The sequence below is a fragment of the Entelurus aequoreus genome, linkage group LG05, assembly GCF_033978785.1.
Source record: "Entelurus aequoreus isolate RoL-2023_Sb linkage group LG05, RoL_Eaeq_v1.1, whole genome shotgun sequence".
Taxonomy (NCBI): domain Eukaryota; kingdom Metazoa; phylum Chordata; class Actinopteri; order Syngnathiformes; family Syngnathidae; genus Entelurus; species Entelurus aequoreus.
The window spans coordinates 21,161,576-21,186,090 of record NC_084735.1 but is presented as its reverse complement, the minus strand read 5'-3'; the positions used below and the strand labels follow the sequence as shown (position 1 = coordinate 21,186,090).

At 42.2% G+C, this 24,515-nt stretch overlaps 1 protein-coding gene across 3 annotated transcripts in view; it reads right to left on the bottom strand.

The window, feature by feature from the left end:
• The window catches only part of bmp8a (bone morphogenetic protein 8a), a 67,722-nt gene that overhangs the window by 34,178 nt on the left and 9,029 nt on the right, over window positions 1–24,515 (bottom strand). For all 3 annotated transcript variants that reach the window (XM_062047395.1, XM_062047396.1, XM_062047397.1), the window contains exons 2-3: window positions 8,804–9,026; window positions 8,124–8,691 (exon numbers count right to left, since the gene is read on the bottom strand). In XM_062047395.1, the coding sequence (XP_061903379.1) occupies window positions 8,124–8,580 (457 nt within the window). In that variant the 5' untranslated portion in view covers window positions 8,581–8,691; window positions 8,804–9,026. The remainder of the gene's footprint in view (window positions 1–8,123; window positions 8,692–8,803; window positions 9,027–24,515) is intronic.

Below are 24,515 nucleotides of genomic sequence, written 5' to 3'. Positions count from 1 at the left end.
CAAATGTTTGTCTTTGAATATATATGTATAACTTTTCTTTAGCCGTTTTTATTCGCCTGTTTCAGTTATTCTCAAACTACGAGGGCTCCATCTAGTAGTACACCAAATAATCACTCGATTAAAGTACAGTGTTTTATTTTCATATTAAAACACGGTGTTACTGTGTGTAATGTGGCCAAAAATATTAAATATACTTGTTAAATAAACGCTCTGCATTGATTTAATGAATACTACTGTATTTTGGTCATTTCGGTGGTACTTGCTAAAAAAAAATTGAGAACCACTGCGATGAGGTGGCGACTTGTCCAGGGTGTACCCCGCCTTCCGCCCAAATGCAGCTGAGATAGGCTCCAGCACCCCCCGCCACCCTAAAAGGGACAAGCGGTAGAAAATGGATGGATGGATGGAAACTTTTTTTTTTTTTCAAAATAATCATTAACTTTAGAATTTGATGCCAAGAAGTTGGGAAAGGTGGCAATAAATACTGATAAAGTTGAGGAATGCTCATCAAACACTTATTTGGAACATCCCACAGGTGAACAGGCAAATTGGGAACAGGTGGGTGCCATGATTGGGTATAAAAGTAGATTCCATGAAATGCTCAGTCATTCACAAACAAGGATGGGGCGAGGGTCACCACTTTGTCAACAAATGCGTGAGCAAATTGTTGAACAGTTTAAGAAAAACCTTTCTCAACCAGCTATTGCAAGGAATTTAGGGATTTCACCATCTACGCTCCGTAATATCATCAAAGGGTTTAGAGAATCTGGAGAAATCACTGCACGTAAGCAGCTAAGCCCGTGACCTTCGATCCCTCAGGCTGTACTGCATCAACAAGCGACATCAGTGTGTAAAGGATATCACCACATAGGCTCAGGAACACTTCAGAAACCCACTGTCAGTAACTACAGTTGGTCGCTACATCTGTAAGTGCAAGTTAAATCTCTCCTATGCAAGGCGAAAACCGTTTATCAACAACACCCAGAAACGCCGTCGGCTTCCCTGGGCCCGAGCTCATCTAAGATGGACTGATACAAAGTGGAAAAGTGTTCTGTGGTCTGACGAGTCCACATTTCAAATTGTTTTTGGAAACTGTGGACGTCGTGTCCTCCGGACCAAAGAGGAAAAGAACCATCCAGATTGTTATAGGCGCAAAGTTGAAGAGCCAGCATCTGTGATGGTATGGGGGTGTATTAGTGCCCAAGACATGGGTAACTTACACATCTGTGAAGGCGCCATTAATGCTGAAAGGTACATACAGGTTTTGGAGCAACATATGTTGCCATCCAAGCAACGTTACCATGGACGCCCCTGCTTATTTCAGCAAGACAATGCCAAGCCACGTGTTACATCAACGTGGCTTCATAGTAAAAGAGTGCGGGTACTAGACTGGCCTGCCCGTAGTCCAGACCTGTCTCCCATTGAAAATGTGTGGCGCATTATAAAGCCTAAAATAGCACAACGGAGACCCCCGGACTGTTGAACAACTTAAGCTGTACATCAAGCAAGAATGGGAAAGAATTCCACCTGAGAAGCTTCAAAAATGTGTCTCCTCAGTTCCCAAACGTTTACTGAGTGTTGTTAAAAGGAAAGGCCATGTAACACAGTGGTGAACATGCCCTTTCCCAACTACTTTGGCACGTGTTGCAGCCATGAAATTCTAAGTTAATAATTATTTGCTTGAACATCAAATATCTTGTCTTTGTAGTGCATTCAATTGAATATGGGTTGAAAAGGATTTGCAAATCATTGTATTCCGTTTATATTTACATCTAACACAATTTCCCAACTCATATGGAAACGGGGTTTGTACAACCAACATGATGACATCAGCAACCTCACCACTCTGCTGTATTTTGAAGTTTTTAACAAAACATCTATATCGTAATCAAAAATCTAGTTTTGGGGGGGTACAAAAATGGGATTTTATTTTTGGCCCTGACATCGGCACACAAGATGGATGTTAAATAGAGGCACGGTAGTAAAGTTTGGACACTCCTGATGACGGACAGATACAGAATGGATGTTAAATAGAGCTATAGTAGTAAGATTTGGACACTCTTGATGACTGACACACAGAAACATGCGCGCACACACTTGCACACAACGTACGTTAAATAGAGATACTAAAGTTTGGGCACTTCTGATGACTGACACACACAAATACACAGACACACGCGCACACACACAGACAAACAGCAGTAATTAGCGCCGTGCACCACACAGCTGCTGTGCACACACACACCATAATTGCAGGCCTGTGTTGTATTTTTAGTCGCTGCCTCCGCAGCCACATTTTCATCTCGCTCGGGTCCGCTGACTTTTTTGTCAGTGCGTGTCTTTTGGGGCCTTTTAATGGAGTGCAGCTGTGCGCTGTGGCACAGGCGTGCACGCCGGTGAGGTCACGGGCGCAGCAAAGTACCTGCTATGGGAGCAGGTGAGAAGCTTTACAGCCACACCGAGATGAAAGACGTCACCAAGCGGGCTGCTGTTTGCTCAACCTGCTGCGTGAGCGTTGACGGATACATTCCAGGGTGTATCGCTGCCACTAAACACAGCAGAAGGTTGCAAGAAGTGCAAGCCTTCATTAGGTGGAAGCATCTGGCAAAAGGCATAAACACTATTTGGGGACGCACCCACTAGGGGGCGGGGGGGACGTCACATGACCAGTAAGACCACATTCAATTGATATTTTCAATAACTGGGCACAGTTGGAGGGTTGGATTTGATTAGTAAGTCAATCTGTGATACATAAACACTAAAGCGACAAAAAGCAGCAGCGATGAGAAGAAATGTGCTGCAGGAAGGATGCAATTGAGAGGACATGCTAATATTTATGTTGTGGCAGATAAGACACCAGGAAGCTTCTCACACACCAACTCTAACCTCATCCACTCAAATACTTCTTCATGCATGCCTGATTAAGAAACATACCGTATTTTTCGGACTATAAGTCGCAGTTTTTTTCATAGTTTGGCGAGACTTATACTCAGGAGCGACTTATGTGTGAAATGATTAACACATTAGCGTAAAATATCAAATAATATTATTTAGCTCATTCACGTAAGAGACTAGACGTATAAGATTTCATGGGATTTAGCGATTAGGAGTGACAGATTGTTTGGTAAACGTATAGCATGTTCTATATGTTATAGTTATTTGAATGACTCTTACCATAATATGTTACGTTAACATACCAGGCACGTTCTCAGTTGCTTATTTATGCCTCATCTAACGTACACTTATTCAGCCTGTTGTTCACTATTCTTTATTTATTTTAAATTGCCTTTCAAATGTCTATTCTTGGTGTTGGCTTTTATCAAATAAATTTCCCCAAAAAATGCGACTTATATATGTTTTTTTCCTTCTTTATTATGCATTTTCGGCCGGTGCGACTTATACTCCGGAGCGACTTATACTCCGAAAAATACGGTACTTGTTTTTTTATTGTAGTATATTTGGTAACCATGTAATAATGGCCACTAGGGGACGGCACCTCCGATTGTCAGCAACACAATTTTTGCCTGAACAAGCTTGCTGTATTAACAATGCACTTAAATACTCGCTATTAGATTGATACAGTATCTATAATGTCCATAATCACATGACAAACCAGAAGAAGAGCAAAGCAAATACCTCAAACAAAGAGGAACAAACATAAAAATATCTGTATTAGTACAAACTTATCATTGTGAGTATTCATGGACGCAATATACCAATTATATTTTACTACACTATAAATATAAGTGTAAAAATAGTGATATAACAGGTCATTATGTATTAGATGTGTCCAGATCCGACATGAGCAAAAAATTTAAAAATCGGATGATATCGGCTTCCATCCACAATCTCCGATTTGAGCTCCGATACAAGCAGTCTTTTGCTAGTTAACACACAATAAGTACCGTATTTTTCGGACTATAAGTCGCAGTTTTTTTCATAGTTTGGCCGTGGGTGCGACTTATACTCAGGAGCGACTTATGTGTGAAATGATTAACACATTAGCGTAAAATATAAAATAATATTATTTAGCTCATTCACGTAAGAGACTAGACGTATAAGATTTCATGGGATTTAGCGATTAGGAGTGACAGATTGTTTGGTAAACGTATAGCATGTTCTATATGTTATAGTTATTTGAATGACTCTTACCATAATATGTTACGTTAACATACCAGGCACGTTCTCAGTTGGTTATTTATGCCTCATATAACGTACACTTATTCAGCCTGTTGTTCACTATTCTTTATTTATTTTAAATTGCCTTACAAATGTCTATTCTTGGTGTTGGGTTTTATTAAATACATTTCCCCGAAAAATGCGCCTTGTACTCCAGTGCGACTTATATATGTTTTTTTCCTTCTTTGTTATGCATTTTCGGCCGGTGCGACTTATACTCCGGAGCGACTTATAGTCCGAAAAATACGGTACTTTTTTTTTTATTATAGTATATTTGATAACCATGTAATAATGGCCACTAGGGGACGGCACCTCCGATTGTCAGCAACACAATTTTTGCCTGACCAAGCTTGCTGTATTAACAATTAGATTGATACAGTATCTATAATTTCCATAATCACATGACAAACCAGAAGAAGAGCAAAGCAAATACCTCAAACAAGGAGGAACAAACATAAAAATATCTGTATTAGTACAAACGTATCATTGTGAGTATTCATGGACGCCATATACCAATTATATATTACTACTAGGGGTGTAACGGTACGTGTATTTGTATTGAACCGTTTCCGTACGTGGGTTTCGGTTCGGTTCGGAGGTGTACCGAACGAGTTTCCACACGGACATATTAAGTAGCATACCGCACGTTGTGTAAACAATGCACACCGAGGCACAACACACGGCATGCTAGCAGCGACCGGGCTAGGACAACATGTAAAAGCCAGAGCTGGAAGACCCTCCTGCCTCGTTAAGATCTCCCGTTTGGGAACACTTTGGCTGCGCGATACATTAAATGGAGGACGGAGGTTTGCCGACATTGTTCAGCAGCTGCTTCTGACAACACGTCAAACATGCTAACCCATTTGAAGCGTCACCACCGCATTCAAGCAGCCTCTCCTCGGCGAGTCAGGCAGGGCTATAGCAACAACAAATGTTTTTATAGCAGCAGATTTAAGACCATATTGCATTAGAAACTAGATTTTGACCCATTGATATGGTGGAAGAACAATAAGCTCATATATCCTCTTACTGCCAAGTTAGCCAGGCTGGGGGGGAGGAAGCAAAGTTAATCTGAGGCTGAGTTGACTTGAAACTGTTTAATGTTGCACTTTTTATATGTAGAAGAAAAGTTTTGTCATGTTATTTAATCTGAGCAACAACTTGGGGCAGTTTAATGTTGATTAACGTGGACCCCGACTTAAACAAGTTGAAAAACTTATTGGGGTGTTACCATTTAGTGGTCAATTGTACGGAATATGTACTGTACTGTGCAATCTACTAATAAAAGTCTCAATCAATCAATTAATCAAAAAAAGCACTTTATATGTAGAAAGGTTTTGTTAAGAAACCATTCTGAGCCTTATCTTATTTAGTTTTTATTTTATATATGTTGACCAAAATAACCCTGTCTATGCCATTGTTTACAAATTTGCTAAATAAATAACCAAAAAAATTATATTTTGTTGTTTTCTTACTGTACCGAAAATGAACCAAACCGTGACCTCTAAACCGAGGTACGTACCGAATCAAAATCTTTGTGTACCGTTACACCCCTAATTACTACACTATAAATATAAGTGTAAATATAGTGATATGAAAGGTCATCATGTATTAGATGTGTCCAGATCCGATATGAGCAAACATTTTTTAAATCGGATGATATCAGCTTGCATCCACAATCTCCGATTTGAGCTCCGATACAAGCAGTCTTTTGCTAGTTAACACACAATAAGTACAAAAGGTTGGTCTTTTCTTCAGGGATGTGCCGATCGATCGGCTGATATTTGTGAAAAAGTATGGGATTAACGCTTTTTAATGCCGATCACAAATGCCAAACCTAATTTTGTGTTTCCAAACAGTGTTGAGCCGCTCCACCAAACTAATAATCACCACCATTGTGACAAATAAACTGCATTTCTTATTATGTTAAGGATATTATCACTGGAGGACGAGGTTAAACATTTTACACACCAAGAGAAAGCCAGGAGCGTGCATGTTATTAGCCAGGTTAAGAGAAGAAGTAATGGCTTAGTAAAGTTTAAGAAGTGTATATAGAAGCACATTGCAGCAGAAAATAAGTAGGTTAAGAGTTATAGAGATATAACAAGTGTTGCTGTTAGTACACAACATGTAAGAGGGCAGAGCCATTCATAAATAGGTGGTCTAAATATTAAAGGTTAGTATCAGTCAGTATAAGATCAATACTAGAGTGATCAGATTGATTATATTATCTTCCCAAAATATTTTTGAGTAATAGTAATGTTTACTTGCGTTTTAGTGATGTTCAAACAATTGTATGCAATCAACGAGAGTAAGGAATCAGTTTGAAAGTTGTGTTGATATTTTTAAACTGTCAGTAGCACTCTTAAATAAATTAGAACATTTACAGTTAATACATGTGATCGGTATTGGTATCGGCCGATCTCACTAATGGATGATCGTATCGGCAGCATAAAACCAGCCATACTTTTTCTTGTATTTCGCTGGAGTCACTTACAAAAAGGTAAACATGGTAGGCCATTGGATCCTAGGAGCTGGCAGTTACACAACAGCTAAGCACGCAATATTGCGGTCTAAAACATCATATTTGTCAATATAAACAAGTGCAATATACAGTAGTTGCATATTACTTATTTACTCATACAAATCCTCCAAGGCAGAAACATATTAGAAAATAACAAGCAACAAACGTGTCCGCATCCAACTTACTTAATTTAATGGAAGTGTGACCACTATGTGTCCCCAAAACCCAAATTAACATTGCACTTCTAAATCTGTCACGTATTGCAGATAAAAAATGTTATTATCATTATTATTAATATTATCATTATTGCATTACACCTTTGCTTCTACCTACTCCTTCTCAGACACATCATGATTATTTTTGGGGGTTTTTCTTAATTTTTTCAGATCCCAATATTGTGTTGGAGATGCTACTGTATATTTTTTTGTGTTCGAAATGAATGAAATGGTTCTACTGAACACACAACATGTAACACACAATGTAACAGAACCACACTGACTAATTTTTTGAATTTAATTGAATTATATTTATATTGCGCTTTTCTCTAGTGACTCAAAGCGCTTTTACATAGTGAAACCCAATATCTAAGTTACATTTAAACCAGTGTGGGTGGCACTGGGAGCAGGTGGGTAAAGTGTCTTGCCCAAGGACACAACGGCAGTGACTAGGATGGCAGAAGCGGGGATCGAACCTGGAACCCTCAAGTTGCTGGCACGGCCGCTCTACCAACCGAGCTATACCGCCCGGTATTTTACCGTATTTTTCTGAGTATAAATCGCTCGCTCCGGCCGAAAATGCACAATAAAGAAGGAAAAAAACATATATAAGTCGCATTGGAGTATAAGTCGCATTTTTGGGGGAAATTTATTTGATAAAAGCCAACACCAGGAATAGACATTTGAAAGGCAATTTAAAATAATTAAAGAATAGTGAACAACAAGCTGAATAAGTGTACATTATATGAGGCATAAATAAGCAACCGAGAACGTGCCTGGTATGTTAACGTAACATATTTATGGTAAGAGTCATTCAAATAACTATAACATATAGAACATGCTATACAATCTGTCACTCCTAATCGCTAAATCCCATGAAATCTTGTACGTTTAGTCTCTTACGTGAATGAGCTAAATAATATTATTTGATATTTTACGGTAATGTGTTAATAATTTCACACATAAGTCGCTCCAGAGTATAAGTCGCACCCCCGGCCAAACTATGAAAAAAAACTGCGACTTATAGTCCGAAAAATACGGTATAATATTTTGTTCTCATTTGCAATGCATGCAGAGTAACTTCCTGTTAGAAATGTTTTTAAAAAAAAACACTTTTTGCTCATAGAAAGGAGCGTGGCTACTTTGTGATTGACAATTTGTTGCCATGGTGACATCAAAGCAAACTACTTCCTGCGAGGACTCACCCAGGTTGACGAAGCTCATCACGGTGTCGGCCTCGCTGACCACGGTGCCGAGCGGCGGCATGTGCGTGCTGAGGGTGGGCAGCGCCGGGCGGTGGACCGCAGCCCGCCGCTCGCCGCCTCTGAACTTGACCACAGGTCCGGGCCCGATGATGTCGTTGCCGCCGTCGTCCTCGCCGTCCACAGCCATGGCGTGGTACAGGTCCAGCATGAAGAGCGGGGCTGAGGACGGCGGCCTGAGCGGTGGGTGGGGTCTGGGTCGCCCCGGCAGGCCCAGGATGGACAAGATCTCCTTCTGCATCTCCTTCTTCTCGCGGCCACTCAGGCGGCGAAAGCTGGAGTGGAGCGCCGCCTGCGCCTGCTGGGCAAGGAGAAGCAGTAGCAGCAGGAGGAGCAGCGTCCTCGGCAGGAGGCGGAGGAGAACCCGGCCGCTACTTCTGGTCAACCAGGAGGAGGCCATGACGCTTTCTCTTCTTCTGCTTCCCGTCTAGTCAGCGTGCTCAGGAGGGAGATGTTCGCCTCCTCCGATCGTCTCTCCACCCCTCCTTCCCAGCGAGGACCAGCTGCAGACCTTTAGGGAAAAGCAGGTGCTGTTGAGGTTGTGGTCAAGTGTGAGCGCTGACTCATCGGGTATGAATCAAGCCGGCAAAAAAAAAAAACTTCTACAAGGATGTTGGGGCGACCTTAGTGGAGCTTCAGCCTGCTGAAAAGTGTGCGAGCATCTGCACTGCACTTTGAAGCGGCGTGGCTCCACCCAGGCTCCGCCCCTTTCAGCCTTGCCGAGCCAGGCAGCTCATGTCTTTCCTCCTCCTCCTCATGACTGCTTTCTTTCATCGCCTCTTGAGGGTTCCAGAGTTTACGCACAACTCGCCAAAGACGTCCTGCAACTAACTTTAAAGTGCTCAGCTGTGTAAGCAAACAAGATGTTTTTAAGTGCGAAAACATTAGCATTTCATCTTCAATACACAACAATAACACTAATTATGCAATTAGGGATGTCCCCATCAACATTAGCGAGTAATCATACCCCTTTAGACAGGTGTGACATAGGGTTGGGCCATATGGTTGAAAACTGTATTGCGATATAAGTGTTTTATGTCGGCCGTTATCCATAATTATTTATATTTTCCATGACCTATGGAAAATAAGGACCAGGAAAAACATTTGAAAAGTAAACATTTTAATTTCAAATGTAACCTTCCTCCTCTATCAAGGAAATGTCAACACAAGCAAGGAAAACAATCTAACAAAATACCAATATCACATTGAACAGTTACCAATAAGCTCTTAAAATGAAGGTGCAGAAACAAGGAATATGTAAGAAATGGTTTATAAAGTGTAACTAAAAGTGTGAAAATGTAAACACAGAGAAACCTGAGAACAGGGGTGTCCAAACTTTTTCCACTGAGGGCCGCACACAGAAAAATTAAAACATGTGGGGGCCATTTTGATATTTTTCATTTTCAAACCATAACAAAATATATGCTTTTTTTTTATTTTACCTTTAGGGGTCCCGGGGACCATAAAGGGTCTCAGTCATTAAAATGTTAAAAACAAGTCAGATTATTATTATTTTTTAATTATTTAACGCTTACAGTAAATCTCTATATCAACTTCAAGTTGATATAAAGTAATACAAATTTTAAAAAATGTTCTATGGCTTTTCTGTCAAAAACAACTTAGTTTTTTTTATAGTAAAACTGAAATATGCAGTATTTAGTAATTAGAGCCCTAAAAGATCAATAATGCAGGACACCATTGATTTTAATTCTTTCATATTTTTGAGTAATCACAGTGAAAAGATAAATAAAAAATCACTAAATATATAGGATCCAAAAGGTGCCCCACTCATGAAGTGATACATTTTTATTAGGTTTTTCTTTTACTTTCAACACTTAAGTTACGAGATCAACTTCAGATATATCTGTCGATTTTATGCTGGAACTATTATATTGCTTGTTTTATGCGCTTTTGTCAAAGAAAACTTTGATGTTTTTATATGGCTACTACACAATATATGCAGTATTTTTTTTAAAGTGAAATATTTGAAGTAATTGGAGCCCTGAAAATAATTCATTATAACATGGATTTTTTGTCTTTTTTTTTTTTTTGTTGAGCAATGGCAAAAAAATGAAAAATGAAAAAAAAAACAGCCTGCATGGCAGCTTTTGTGTCAACATTGCAACTTTTTCTCGTTAGATTTCACCTCATTCCACTTTTTTTTTAATGTTCTTTTTTATTTTTACAATAGTATTTCCAGAATGTTTGGCGGGCCGGTAAACAATTAGTTGCGGGCCGCAAATGGCCCCCGGGCCGCACTTTGGACACCCCTACCTGAGAATAACTATCTTCTGCAGGTTAAGTGCCAGGAAGTTACAGCGGTGCTCTAAAGGGTGAGCACATCTTATGGTGGTGTGTTATTAGCGGTCTTGGTGGGGAGAAGCGCCTCGCATCATTTACAGACCACATAGGTCTGACTACGATACGTTTTAAAAAATCCAAAAAAGTGCCATACTGTCCATGTGACTTTTCCTCTATTATTCACAATTTCTTCATTTTTACTTTCTCTTGCAAAGGATCAACCGCTAGACAAGAAGATGGCACAACCAAATGTATTACTGATTGGCTGTTAGCATGTCCATCCATCCATCCATCTTCAACCGCTTATCCGGAATCGGGTCGCGGGGACAACAGCTCCAGCAAAGACCCCCAGACTTCCCTCTCCAGAGCAACATTTGCGACTTCCTCCTGGGGAATCCCGAAGCATTCCCAGGCCAGAGAGGAGATGTAATCCCCCCATCTGGTCCTTGGCCTGCCGCGGGGCCTCCTCCCAGTGGGACGTGCAACGAGGACCTCCCTAGGGAGACGCTCGTGAGGCATCCGCACGAGATGCCCGAACCACCTAAGCTGGCTCCTTTCCAAGCGAAGGAGCAGCGGCTCTACTCCGAGTCTCTCTCGGGTGACTGCATTTCTCACCCTATCTCTAAGGGAGATGCCAGCCACCCTTCTGAGGAAACTCATTTCGGCCGCTTGTATCCGCGATCTTATTCTTTCGGTCATTACCCACACTTCATGACCATAGGTGAGAGTAGGAATGTAGATAGCTCGGTAGACCGAGAGCTTTGCCTTCTGGCTCAGCTCCCGTTTCGTCACAACAGTGCGGCAGAGAGACTGCAATACTGCCCCAGCTGCTCCGATTCTCCGGCTGATTTCCTTCTCCATCTTTCCCTCACTCGTGAACAAGACTCCGAGATACTTAAACTCCTCCACCTGGGACAGAGTCCTGTCCCCTACCCGGACTGTACAAACCATCGGTTTCCTGCTGAGAACCATGGCCTCAGATTTGGAGATGCTGATCCTCATTCCAGCCGCTGAACACTCGGCTGCGAACCGATCCAGTGAGAGCTGAAGGTCACGAACCGAAGGTGCCATCAGGACCACATCATCTGCAAACAGCAGTGACGCAACCTTTAGCCCCCCGAGACGTATACCCTCTCCGCCATGGCCACGACTCCGCCTAGAAATCCTGTCCATGAAAATCACAAACAGGATAGGTGACAGAGCGCAGCCCTGGCGGAGACCAACCCCCACTGGAAACGGATCCGACTTACATCCAAGCACCCGGACACAACTCTCGCTTTGGTTGTACAGAGATTGGATGGCCCTCAGCAGGGTTCCCCTCACTCCGTACTCCCTCAGCACCTCCCACAAGATCTCCCGAGGGACGCGGTCATACGCCTTCTCCAAATCCACAAAACACATGTAGACTGGATAGGCATACTCCCAGGCCCTCTCCAGGATTCCCGCAAGCGTAAAGAGTTGGTCAGTTGTTCCACGACCAGGACGGAATCCACATTGCTCCTCTTGAATCTGAGGTTCGACTATCGGCCGGACCCTCCTTTCCAGTACCTTGGCGTAAACTTTCCCAGGGAGGCTGAGTAGTGTGATACCCCTGTAATTAGCACACACCCTCTGGTCCCCCTTTTTGAAAAGGGGAACCACCACCCCAGTCTGCCACTCCCTCGGCACTGTCCCAGACTTCCACGCAATGTTAAAAAGGCGTATCAACCAAGACAGCCCATCAACACCCAGAGCCTTCAGCATTTCTGGACGGATCTCGTCAACCCCCGGAGCTTTGCCACTGTGGAGTTGTCTAACTACCTCAGTGACTTCACTCCGAGAGATCGACGTCGATCCCCCATCATCCTCAGGCCCTGCTCCTATCAGGGAGGGTGTGTCTGATGTATTTGGGTTCAGGAGTTCCTCAAAGTGTTCTTTCCAACGCCCTACGACTTCCTCACTTGAAGTCAGCAAAGTCCCATCCTTGCCGTACACAGCTTGGATGGTTCCCTGCTTCCCCCTCCTGAGGTGCCGTATGGTCTTCCAGAACAGCTTTGGTGCCGCCCGATAGTCCTTCTCCATGGATTCCCCGAACTGCTCCCACACCCTCTGCTTAGCCTCGTCCACAGCCACGGCCGCTGCCCTTCGGGCCCGTCGGTACCTTGCAACTGCCTCCGGAGTCCCCCGGGATAACATACCCCGGTAGGACTCCTTCTTCAGTCGGACGGCTTCCCTGACCACCACTGTCCACCAGGGTGTTCGAGGGTTACCACCCCTTGAGGCACCTAAGACCTTCTGGCCACAGCTCGCAGCTGCAGCTTTAGCAATAGAGGCTTTGAACATTGCCCATTCCTGTTCAATGTCCCCAACCTCCACAGGGATGGCAGAGAAGTCCCGCCGGAGGTGGGAGTTGAAGTCCTTCCAGACAGAGGACTCCTCCAAACGTTCCCAGTTCACCCGCACTACACGCTTGGGTTTGCCAGGTCTGTCCAGAGGTTTCCCCCGCCATCTAACCCAACTCACCACCAGATGGTGATCAGTTGACAGTTCAGCCCCTCTCTTCACCCGAGTGTCCAAAACATACGGCCTCAGATCAGCTGATACGATTACAAAATCGATCATTGATCTTTGGCCTAGGGTGCTCTGGTACCAGGTACACCTATGAGCATCCTTATGCTTGAACATGGTGTTTGTTATCGCAAGTCCGTGACTAGCACAGAAGTCCAATAACAATCCACCACTCAGGTTCAGATCAGGGAGACCGTTCCTCCCAATCACGCCAGTCCAAGTATCACTGTCATTGCCCACGTGCGCGTTGAAGTCCCCCAGCAAGACTATGGAATCCCCTGCCGGCGCCCCATACAGGACCCCATGCAAGGTATCCAAGAAGGCTGAATACTCTGAACTCCTGTTTGGTGCGTATGCATAAACAACAGTCAGAGTTTTCCCCCCTCCAACCCTAAGGCGAAGGGAGGCGACCCTCTTGTCCACTGGGGTGAACTCCAACGTACAGGCACTCAGCCGGGGACTCGTGAGTATCCCCACACCCGCCTGTGCCCTCACACCCTGAGCAACTCCAGAAGTGAACAAGGTCCATCCCTTGTCCAGGAGTGTGGTTTCAGAGCCCTTGCTATGCGTAGAGGTAAGCCCCACCAGATCCAAACGGTAGCGCTCCACCTCTCGCACCAGCTCAGGCTCCTTCCCCACCAGCGTAGAGACGTTCCACGTCCCGAAAGTCAGCCTCTGCTGCCCCGAATTGGTCCGTCCGGAGCCTCCACTTTCACTGCCATCCACTTGGCAGCGCACCCGACCCCACTGGTTCCGACCGCGGGTGGTGGGCCCACGTGGCAGAGAAGATGGTGTGACCACGTAGCTTCTTCGGGCTGTGCCCGGCCTCCGTGGCAAGCCCGGCCACCAGGCGCTCGCTGACGAGCCCTACCTCCGGGCCTAGCTCCGGAGGAGGGCCCCGGGCTTCCTCCGGGCCGGGTAACGCATCCTCTTTTAGTGTAGTTCATGGGGGGTATCGTAACCCTGATGGGGGGGCATTCGGGTGCTACACCTTGCCCAAGGGTGACCCGGAACTATGTAAGGCAGGGGCGTTCAACTCCCTGAGGCTTAATACAAGCCCACATACCTGTTAGCATGTCCCTCTCACTAATCAGTGATCACTTCCTGCGTTAACCAGTTACCAGAGAGCGAGTGCCTTTGTTCATGCAACCAACCTTCCGCTTTCTTCCGACAAATAAAATATATATTATTACATTTCATTGAACAAATTTGGCGAAGTTGGTAGAGTGGCTGTGCCAGCAATCGGAGTGTTGCTGGTTGCTGGGGTTCAATTCCCACCTTCTACCTTCCTAGTCACGTCCGTTGTGTCCTTGGGCAAGACACTTCACCCTTTGCCTCTGATGGCTGCTGGTTAGCGCCTTGCATGGCAGCTCCCGCCATCAGTGTGTAAATGTTTGTGTGAATTGGTAAATGTGGAAATACTGTCAAAGCGCTTTGAGTACCTTGAAGGTAGAAAAGCGCTATACAAGTACAACCCATTTATCATTTATCATTTATATTTACATCGATTACATGTCTATCGCAATATTAGAAATGTCCAATTATGGCTTTTTTGCCGATATCCGATATTCCGATATTGTCCAACTCTTAATTACAGATTCCGATATCAACCGATACAGATATATACAGTCGTGGAATTAACACATTATTATGCCTAATTTTGTTGTGATGCCCCGCTGGATGCATTAAAAATGTAACAAGGTTTTCCAAAATAAATCAACTCAAGTTATGGAAAAAAAATGTCAACATGGCACTGCCATATTTATTATTGAAGTCACAAAGTGCATTATTTTTTTTAACATGCCTCAAAACAGCAGCTTGGAATTTGGGAGAGAGCATGAGGAGGTTGAGTTGGGCGGGGTTGGGAGGGTGGCAGGGGAAAGCGGGGGGTGTATATTGTAGCGTCCCGGAAGAGTCAGTGCAGCAAGGGGTTCTGGGTATTTGTTCTGTTGTGTTTATGTTGTGTTACGGTGCGGATGTTCTCCGGAAATGTGTTTGTCATTCTTGTTTGGTGTGGGTTCACAGTGTGGCACATATTTGTAACAGTGTTAAAGTTGTTTATACGGCCACCCTCAGTGTGACCTGTGTGGCTGTTGACCAAGTATGCCTTGTATTCACTTGTGTGTGTGAAAAGCCGTAGATATTATGTGATTGGGCCGGCACGCAAAGGCAGTGCCTTTAAGGTTTATTGCCGTTTTAAAAAGTCATAAATTTTACTTTTTGAAACCAATACCGATAATTTCCGATATTACATTTTAAAGCATTTATCGGCCGATAATATCGGCAGTCCGATATTATCGGACATCTCTACGCGATATATATTGATATTGTTTTATCGGCCAGCCGCACTGTGACATAAAGAATCCGACAAAAAGAAGTGACAGAAGATGGTTCACTTTGATTTTGCAAATGCGTCATAAATGCAAATTTGATGAGTATGTCATGACGTCACCACCGCCACAAATGGATTGTAGTCGACGTGGGAAACACCGTATACTTAAACAGTACGACTTCCACTGACTCAATAGCGCCCCTCGAGGAACACAGCGGTACTACAAAAGAGTGCACTTACCAAAGTGCTCCTTTAAACGTGACGCACATACAAAACCTTACTTGGCATTCATCGTTTGACACACACACACACACACACACACACACACACACACACACACACACACACACACACACACACACACACACACACACAGCGCACGCAGTTGTGTGTTCAAAGTGCACACGAGGAAGGAGTGAGTCAAGTTGTGGTGGGCCGTGTTTGTGCACACTGGCCTTCAAAGTCGACGACGTGCTTGTGGTGGGGATGGTGTTCACATGTGCGGGCCTCCTCCAAGTTCCTGTGTGTGTGTGCAAAGATGGACGACATATTGACAAGTTGAAAACCACCACCCCGCTTCCTCTTTGCTCGCCCCACCGCAGCCAGCCGGGCGTGTCCTTATCTCCTGATGGGAGAATTACTCAGAAATGTCCGGCCTCCAACACTCAAGCAGCACACTACACCAACACTTCATTTACGTGCACCAAAGTCTTTTATATTTCACTGGCTGCCATCTTCATTTAGTTTCATCTTCCCGCAAAAGGTTATTGTTCAGCTGTAGTTTAAAGGCCTACTGAAATGAATTTTTTTTATTTAAACGGGGATAGCAGATCCATTCTATGTGTCATACTTGATCATTTCGAGATATTGCCATATTTTTGCTGAAAGGATTTAGTAGAGAACATTGACGATAAAGTTCGCAACTTTTGGTCGCTGATAAAAAAAAGCCTTGCCTGTACCGGAAGTAGCGTGACGTCCCAGGTTGAAAGGCTCCTCACATTTCCCCATTGTTTACACCAGCAGCGAGAGCGATTCGGACCGAGAAAGCGACGAGTACCCCATTAATTTGAGCGAGGATGAAAGATTCGTGGATGAGAAACGTGAGAGTGAAGGACTAGAGTGCAGTGCAGGACTTATCTTTTTTCGCTCTGACCGTAACTTAGGTACAAGCTGGCTCATTGGATTCTACACTTTCTCCTTTCTCTATTGTGGATCACGGATTTGTATTTTAAACCACCTCGGATACTATATCCTCTTGGAAATGAGAGTCGAGAACGCGAAATGGACATTCACAGTGACTTTTATCTCCACTACAATACATCGGTGAAGCACTTTAGCTACGGAGCTAACGTGATAGCGTCGTGCTTGAATGCAGATAGAAACAAAATAAATAAGCCCCTGACTGGAAGGATAGACAGAAGATCAACAATACTACCATCAGGACACACCGAACCAAACACTGGACCTGTAACTACACGGTTAATGCTGTGTAGCCTGTCGAAGCCTAGCAATGTTGTTGCTAACGACGCCATTGAAGCTAACTTAGCTACGGGACCTCGTCAGAGCTTTGATAAAAACATTAGCGCTCCACCTATGCCATCCCTCATCTGCTCATCAACACCCGTGCTCACCTGCGTTCCAGCGATCGACGGCGCGACGAAGGACTTCACCCGACCATCGATTCGGTCGGCGGCTAGCGTCGGATAGCGCGTCTACTATCCTCAAAGTCCTCCTGGTTGTGTTGCTGCAGCCAGCCACTAATACACCGATCCCACCTACAGCTTTCTTCTTTGCAGTCTCCATTGTTCATTAAACAAATTGCAAAAGATTCACCAACACAGATGTCCAGAATACTGTGGAATTTTGAGATGAAAACAGAGCTGTTTGTATTGGGATACAATGTGTCCCAATACTTCCGTTTCAACCATTGACGTCACGCGCATACGTCATCATACATAGACGTTTTCAACCGGAAGTTCTCCGGGAAATTTAAAATTGCACTTAATAAGTTAACCCGGCCGTATTGGCATGTGTTGCAATGTTAAGATTTCATTATTGATATATAAACTATCAGACTGCGTGGTCGGTAGTAGTGGCTTTCAGTAGGCCTTTAACTGTTATTTTGCAGTCTAATATAATAGAATCATATAGAATAGGTACATGACAATCAGCCTCAAAAATCAACAGTGTGCATTAATTATAACCCTAATGTACATTTTAACTCTGGTTGTGCTTAACAACCTCGAAGCAATTTTATTCGGTACATGGTGTAATGATAAGTGTGACCAATAGATGGCAGTCACACATAAGATATACATGTGGACTGCAAGTTGATGCCTGTTCAATAAATGAGGCTAGCAGGTCAGCAAGCAAGACCTAAATTTTGATGTTTCATAGAGTAAAATAGAACATTAAACACGGCGCTCAAAAATCTGTCAAAATGCTTGAGTACGACTTTGGTAAGCTACGAAGCTGCACCCCTTGATGGAACGTGGAGCATTACGGCTACCACTATCTATTAGATCAGGGGTGTCAAACTCATTTTAGCTCAGGGGCCGCATGGAGGAAAATCTGTGCACACGGGGGCCAGACTATTAAAATCATGGCATTAAAACTAAAAAAATAAAGACAACTTCAGATTGTTTTCTTTTTCTTACTTTGGCTAAAAATAGAACAAACACATTCTGAAAATATTACAATAAAAATACAGAAAAAACTACCGGCAGCGGTAAAGTTTAGATCCATGAAGGAAAGAAGAAAGTTAATGAATGTTTATAACTGAATGAATTTACATATGTATAAAAATGTGTTTTCTTTTGTATTATTTTTTTAATGAATAACGTTTACCAACCTTTTTCCAAAGCACAGTATAGAATGTGAGATATAGCAGGACAATGCACACATTTATCATTTGTTTTCAAAACGCTTACAAAAAAGTGGGACCCCAAAAATTTACTGTGGGACCCCATTTTTATGACTTGATGGGGTCCCTGGCACCAACACTGGTGGAGTATTGGTGCGTGCAAAACAGCAGCAGCAGGCGGGGCTGTTCTAATACTAATCAAATATCATCTCGGGGGCCATAGATCATTCATCATCCATAGATCCGGCCCGCGGGCCTTGACTTTGGGCATTAGATCCTCCCAGTCTCTGAGCCAATTTAAATCTAGGTTAAAAACAGATTTTTACTCCCTGGCGTTCAAATCCAGTTCGGCAGCATATCTTGGTTGTTTTTATTTCTTGTTTTATCCTTTCTTATTTATTTATTACATTTTAGTATTTTAGGTGATATATTCTGCACTTCTTTTCTTATTTATTTATTACATTTTAGTATTTTAGGTGATATATTCTGCACTTCTTTTCTTATTTATTTATTACATTTTAGTATTTTAGGTGATATATTCTACACTTCTTTTAAGGTATATTTATTTTACTATTGTATTTTATCCATCCTTCTGTGTTACCATTTAAATGTGACACTAGGTGCCCCTTTTTTTGTTTCAAATTGTTTCTTATGTTTATACAGCACTTTGGCCAACTGGAGTTGTTTTTAAATGTGCTAAATAAATAAACTGAACTGAACTACCGTAGTCATAAATGCTGTGCTTTGACATACGGGTATTATTATTGTGCGTGTATAAGACATTAGGTGCCATCGCAATATTATGAAAAAACAAATGTTATTACCTATTGGTACCTGTTGATGTCTAATTGGGAAATGCATAAGTCCTGAAAATGTGTACAGTTCCAACTTATACTGTATCTGTCAGTAGACACGCTATGGAAGCGCTAAAAACGACTGGTACAGCAAAGATGACAAGAAGAAGACTGTCGAAGTGGAGGCACATAAATAAGACCGTCCACAAAACGCCGCATACTGAAGAGACGGTCAAAAAGCAGCTTTAAAATGGTCTGTAAAACATATTATCTGTAAGATTTTGACCAAATAACCACCACAAAGAAGTGTTTTGAATGTACGAATAAAGATCCTAATATGACCACGTCAATGATGGTCCGAAAAACACGGGACTTATTTCCAAGGCCGTTTGCTCTGTCTGGGTTTATTTTTGGACCAATTCAAAAGCACATACCGTATTTTTCGGAGTATAAGTCGCACCCTCGGCCAAACTATGAAAAAAACTGCGACTTATAGTCCGAAAAATACGGTACGTTGATGACGTAGTTCACCTTTCCCAGAAGTGTCTCGGCGTAGAAACTTTACAGGTCTGAGTTGAAGAAATGGAATAAATCAACACACAAAATTTTACGTCTCAAAATCGTACCAAATTATTATGTTTGTCGTATAGTCCTGAAATATGAAGCATTCGATCATGGTTTTTGAGCGCACTTAAAGAGGAACTGCACCTTTTAAAAAAAATGTTTTGCCTATAATTCACAACATTTGAGAGACAAGAACACATTTAATGCATTCTACCTTGCATATAAACATAAATAAAAGTCTGCTTATAATAGAGTGAATGGGAGTTCCACTATTCCGCCCATAAAGCCCTTTAAATAACCATCCAAAACGTGCCAACAATAGTCCATTTACAGTTCATGACCTGATTATTAAGCAAGTATTAGTGATATTGTTATTATGAGGACCTATTTTTAGCGGCGCATTGTCACAGAGAGCTAACCTTCTGCTGTATTATTGTATTGACGTCAGCTAGTAAGCTGCTTCCTCGCCTTGGGGCTCGTTGAAGTTTATTCTAAATTATAAATCATACCTCTCACCTGTATAGTGAAAGTATTAGGACATAATCCGATAAATTGGTCAACATTGACAGACATTTTAAACCCGGAAATGGCGAGAAAGACACGAAAAGACGCTTGGTTCCACCCCCTTTTCTCTGCACGAGGATTATGAGTCAGTTAGGGCTGCAACTAACAACTAATTTGATAATCGATTAATCTGTTTATTATTACTTTGATTAATCGATTAATAATCGGATAAGAGAGACAAACTACATTTCTATCCTTTCCAGTATTTTATTGGAAAAAAACAGCATACTGGCACCATACTTATTTTGATTATTGTTTCTCAGCTGTTTGTAAATGTTGCAGTTTATAAATAAAGGTTTATAAAAATAAAAAAAATAAAAAAGGAGCCTCTGCGCATGTGCATAGCATAGATCCAACGAATCGATGACTAAATTAATCGCCAACTATTTTTATAATCGATTTTAATCGATTTAATCGATTAGTTGTTACAGCCCTAGAGTCAGTCTTCTTCTAAACGGGAAATAATGAACATAACAGTCGGCATCCAAGTGACAGCAGACATTGTACAGTATGTGATGTTTTATTAGGTTTGTTGTCTCTCATGATGTCTGCAGTGAGTAGTAATCAGTGATGTTGTCAAAGGAAAAAGGATTGTGATGCGTTTGTGAAATGAATGCTTAAAATGGGCAGAATACGCAAATATTAAATACTATATGAAAGTGGCGGTTACTACATTATATATATGCTTACAGCGTGTATATATATCCTTGATGGAGGGGTTTGGAAGTTTTTTTAAGGGCTTTATAGGCTGAATAGAGCGAGTAGCATTGACTCTATTGTAAGCAGACATTTAAGATTTAGAACGCATAACAAAAGAAAAAAACATGTGTGCCTGTCTTACAGAAGGATTGCAAATTATAAACAAAATTCCAAAAAAAGTGCAGTTCTTCTTTAGCATGTTTATGTGAGGCTGCAGGTGCCATCATGGCTGCCTGCGCCTCCTCACCTCGGACAAACAAAACAAACCTTTTTGGAACATTTCATCCAGAAAAAAACATACAATATTATTCGCTCTAAAAACCCATCTGAAAATTCCAGAAAATATGGAAGTTACGGCTATTTTTTTCCGCTACTTAACCTAATAATTAAAACTTAAATCAAATTTTTATATTTTACATTAGATGAGGGACAAATAATAAAAAAAAAAACATTTTTTTTGTTACATTAACAAATCCATTTGCTTTTTATTTCATGCATTTATGACAAATAATAGTGGGAACTATGATGTTTTAAAATGTACTTTCCAAAATGTAGGTCACACATTTCTCCTGCGTGAAGAGGTTATGAGGTGACCACAGATGAGGCGCCAGCTGTTCAAAGTCGGGACCCGGGGTGGACCACTCATCTGTGCATCAGTTGGGGACGTCTATCAATCAATCAATCAATGTTTACTTATATAGCCCTAAATCATGAGTGTCTCAAAGGGCTGCACAAGCCACAACGACATCCTCTGCTCAGATCCCACATCAGGGCAAGGAAAAACTCAACCCAGTGGGATGACAATGAGAAACCTTGGAGGGGACCGCAGATGTGGGACCGGTGCAATGGACGTCGAGTGGATCTAGCATAATATTGTGAGAGTCCAGTCCATAGTGGATCTAACATAATATTGTGAGAGTCCAGTCCATAGTGGATCTAACATAATAGTGTGAGAGTCCAGTCCATAGTGGATCTAACATAATAGTGTTAGAGTCCAGTCCATAGTGGATCTAACATAATAGTGTGAGAGTCCAGTCCATAGTGGATCTAGCATAATAGTGTGAGAGTCCACTCCATAGTGGATCTAACATAATAGTGTGAGAGTCCGGTCCATAGTGGATCTAACATAATAGTGTGAGAGTCCAGTCCATAGTGGATCTAGCATAATAGTGTGAGAGTCCAGTCCATAGTGGATCTAACATAATAGTTAGAGTCCAGTCCATAGTGGATCTAACATAATAGTGTGAGAGTCCAGTCCATAGTGGATCTAGCATAATAGTGTGAGAGTCCAGTCCATAGTGTATCTAACATAATAGTGTGAGAATCCAGTCCACAGTGGATCTAACATAATAGTGAGAGTCCAGTCCATAGTGGATCTAACATAATAGTGTGAGAGTCCAGTCCATAGTGGATCTAACATAATAATGTGAGAGTCCAGTCCATAGTGGATCTAACATAATAGTGAGAGTCCAGTCCATAGTGGATCTAACATAATAGTGTGATAGTCCAGTCCACAGTGGATCTAACATAATAGTTAGAGTCCAGTCCATAGTGGATCTAACATAATAGTGTGAGAGTCCAGTCCATAGTGGATCTAGCATAATAGTGTGAGAGTCCAGTCCATAGTGGATCTAACATAATAGTGTGAGAGTCCAGTCCATAGTGGATCTAACATAATAATGTGAGAGTCCAGTCCATAGTGGATCTAACATAATAGTGAGAGTCCAGTCCATAGTGGATCTAACATAATAGTGTGATAGTCCAGTCCACAGTGGATCTAACATAATAGTTAGAGTCCAGTCCATAGTGGATCTAACATAATAGTGTGAGAGTCCAGTCCATAGTGGATCTAACATAATAGTGTGAGAGTCCAGTCCATAGTGGATCTAACATAATAGTGTGAGAGTCCAGTCCACAGTGGATCTAACATAATAGTGAGAGTCCAGTCCATAGTGGATCTAACATAATAGTGTGAGAGTCCAGTCCATAATGGATCTAACATAATAGTGTGAGAGTCCAGTCCATAGTGGATCTAGCATAATAGTGTGAGAGTCCAGTCCACAGTGGATCTAACATAATAGTGAGAGTCCAGTCCATAGTGGATCTAGCATAATAGTGTGAGAGTCCAGTCCATAGTGGATCTAACATAATAGTGTGAGAGTCCAGTCCATAGTGGATCTAGCATAATAGAGTGAGAGTCCAGTCCATAGTGGATCTAGCATAATAGTGTGAGAGTCCAGTCCATAGTGGATCTAACATAATAGTGTGAGAGTCCAGTCCATAGTGGATCTAACATAATAGTGTGAGAGTCCAGTCCATAGTGGATGTAGCATAATAGTGTGAGAGTCCAGTCCATAGTGGATCTAACATAATAGTGTGAGAGTCCAGTCCATAGTGGATCTAACATAATAGTGTGAGAGTCCAGTCCATAGTGGATCTAGAATAATAGTGTGAGAGTCCAGTCCATAGTGGATCTAACATAATAGTGTGAGAGTCCAGTCCATAATGGATCTAACATAATAGTGTGAGAGTCCAGTCCATAGTGGATCTAGCATAATAGTGTGAGAGTCCAGTCCACAGTGGATCTAACATAATAGTGAGAGTCCAGTCCATAGTGGATCTAGCATAATAGTGTGAGAGTCCAGTCCATAGTGGATCTAACATAATAGTGTGAGAGTCCAGTCCATAGTGGATCTAGCATAATAGTGTGAGAGTCCAGTCCATAGTGGATCTAACATAATAGTGTGAGAGTCCAGTCCATAGTGGATCTAGCATAATAGTGTGAGAGTCCAGTCCATAGTGGATCTAACATAATAGTGTGAGAGTCCAGTCCATAGTGGATCTAACATAATAGTGAGAGTCCAGTCCATAGTGGATCTAGCATAATAGTGTGAGAGTCCAGTCCATAGTGGATCTAACATAATAGTGTTAGAGTCCAGTCCATAGTGGATCTAACATAATATTGTGAGAGTCCAGTCCATAGTGGATCTAACATAATAGTGTGAGAGTCCAGTCCATAGTGGATCTAACATAATAGTGTTAGAGTCCAGTCCATAGTGGATCTAACATAATATTGTGAGAGTCCAGTCCATAGTGGATCTAACATAATAGTGTGAGAGTCCAGTCCATAATGGATCTAACATAATAGTGTTAGAGTCCAGTCCATAGTGGATCTAACATAATATTGTGAGAGTCCAGTCCATAGTGGATCTAACATAATAGTGTGAGAGTCCAGTCCATAGTGGATCTAGCATAATAGTGTGAGAGTCCACTCCATAGTGGATCTAACATAATAGTGTGAGAGTCCAGTCCATAGTGGATCTAACATAATAGTGTGAGAGTCCAGTCCATAGTGGATCTAGCATAATAGTGTGAGAGTCCAGTCCATAGTGGATCTAACATAATAGTTAGAGTCCAGTCCATAGTGGATCTAACATAATAGTGTGAGAGTCCAGTCCATAGTGGATCTAGCATAATAGTGTGAGAGTCCAGTCCATAGTGGATCTAACATAATAGTGTGAGAATCCAGTCCACAGTGGATCTAACATAATAGTGAGAGTCCAGTCCATAGTGGATCTAACATAATAGTGTGAGAGTCCAGTCCATAGTGGATCTAACATAATAATGTGAGAGTCCAGTCCATAGTGGATCTAACATAATAGTGTGAGAGT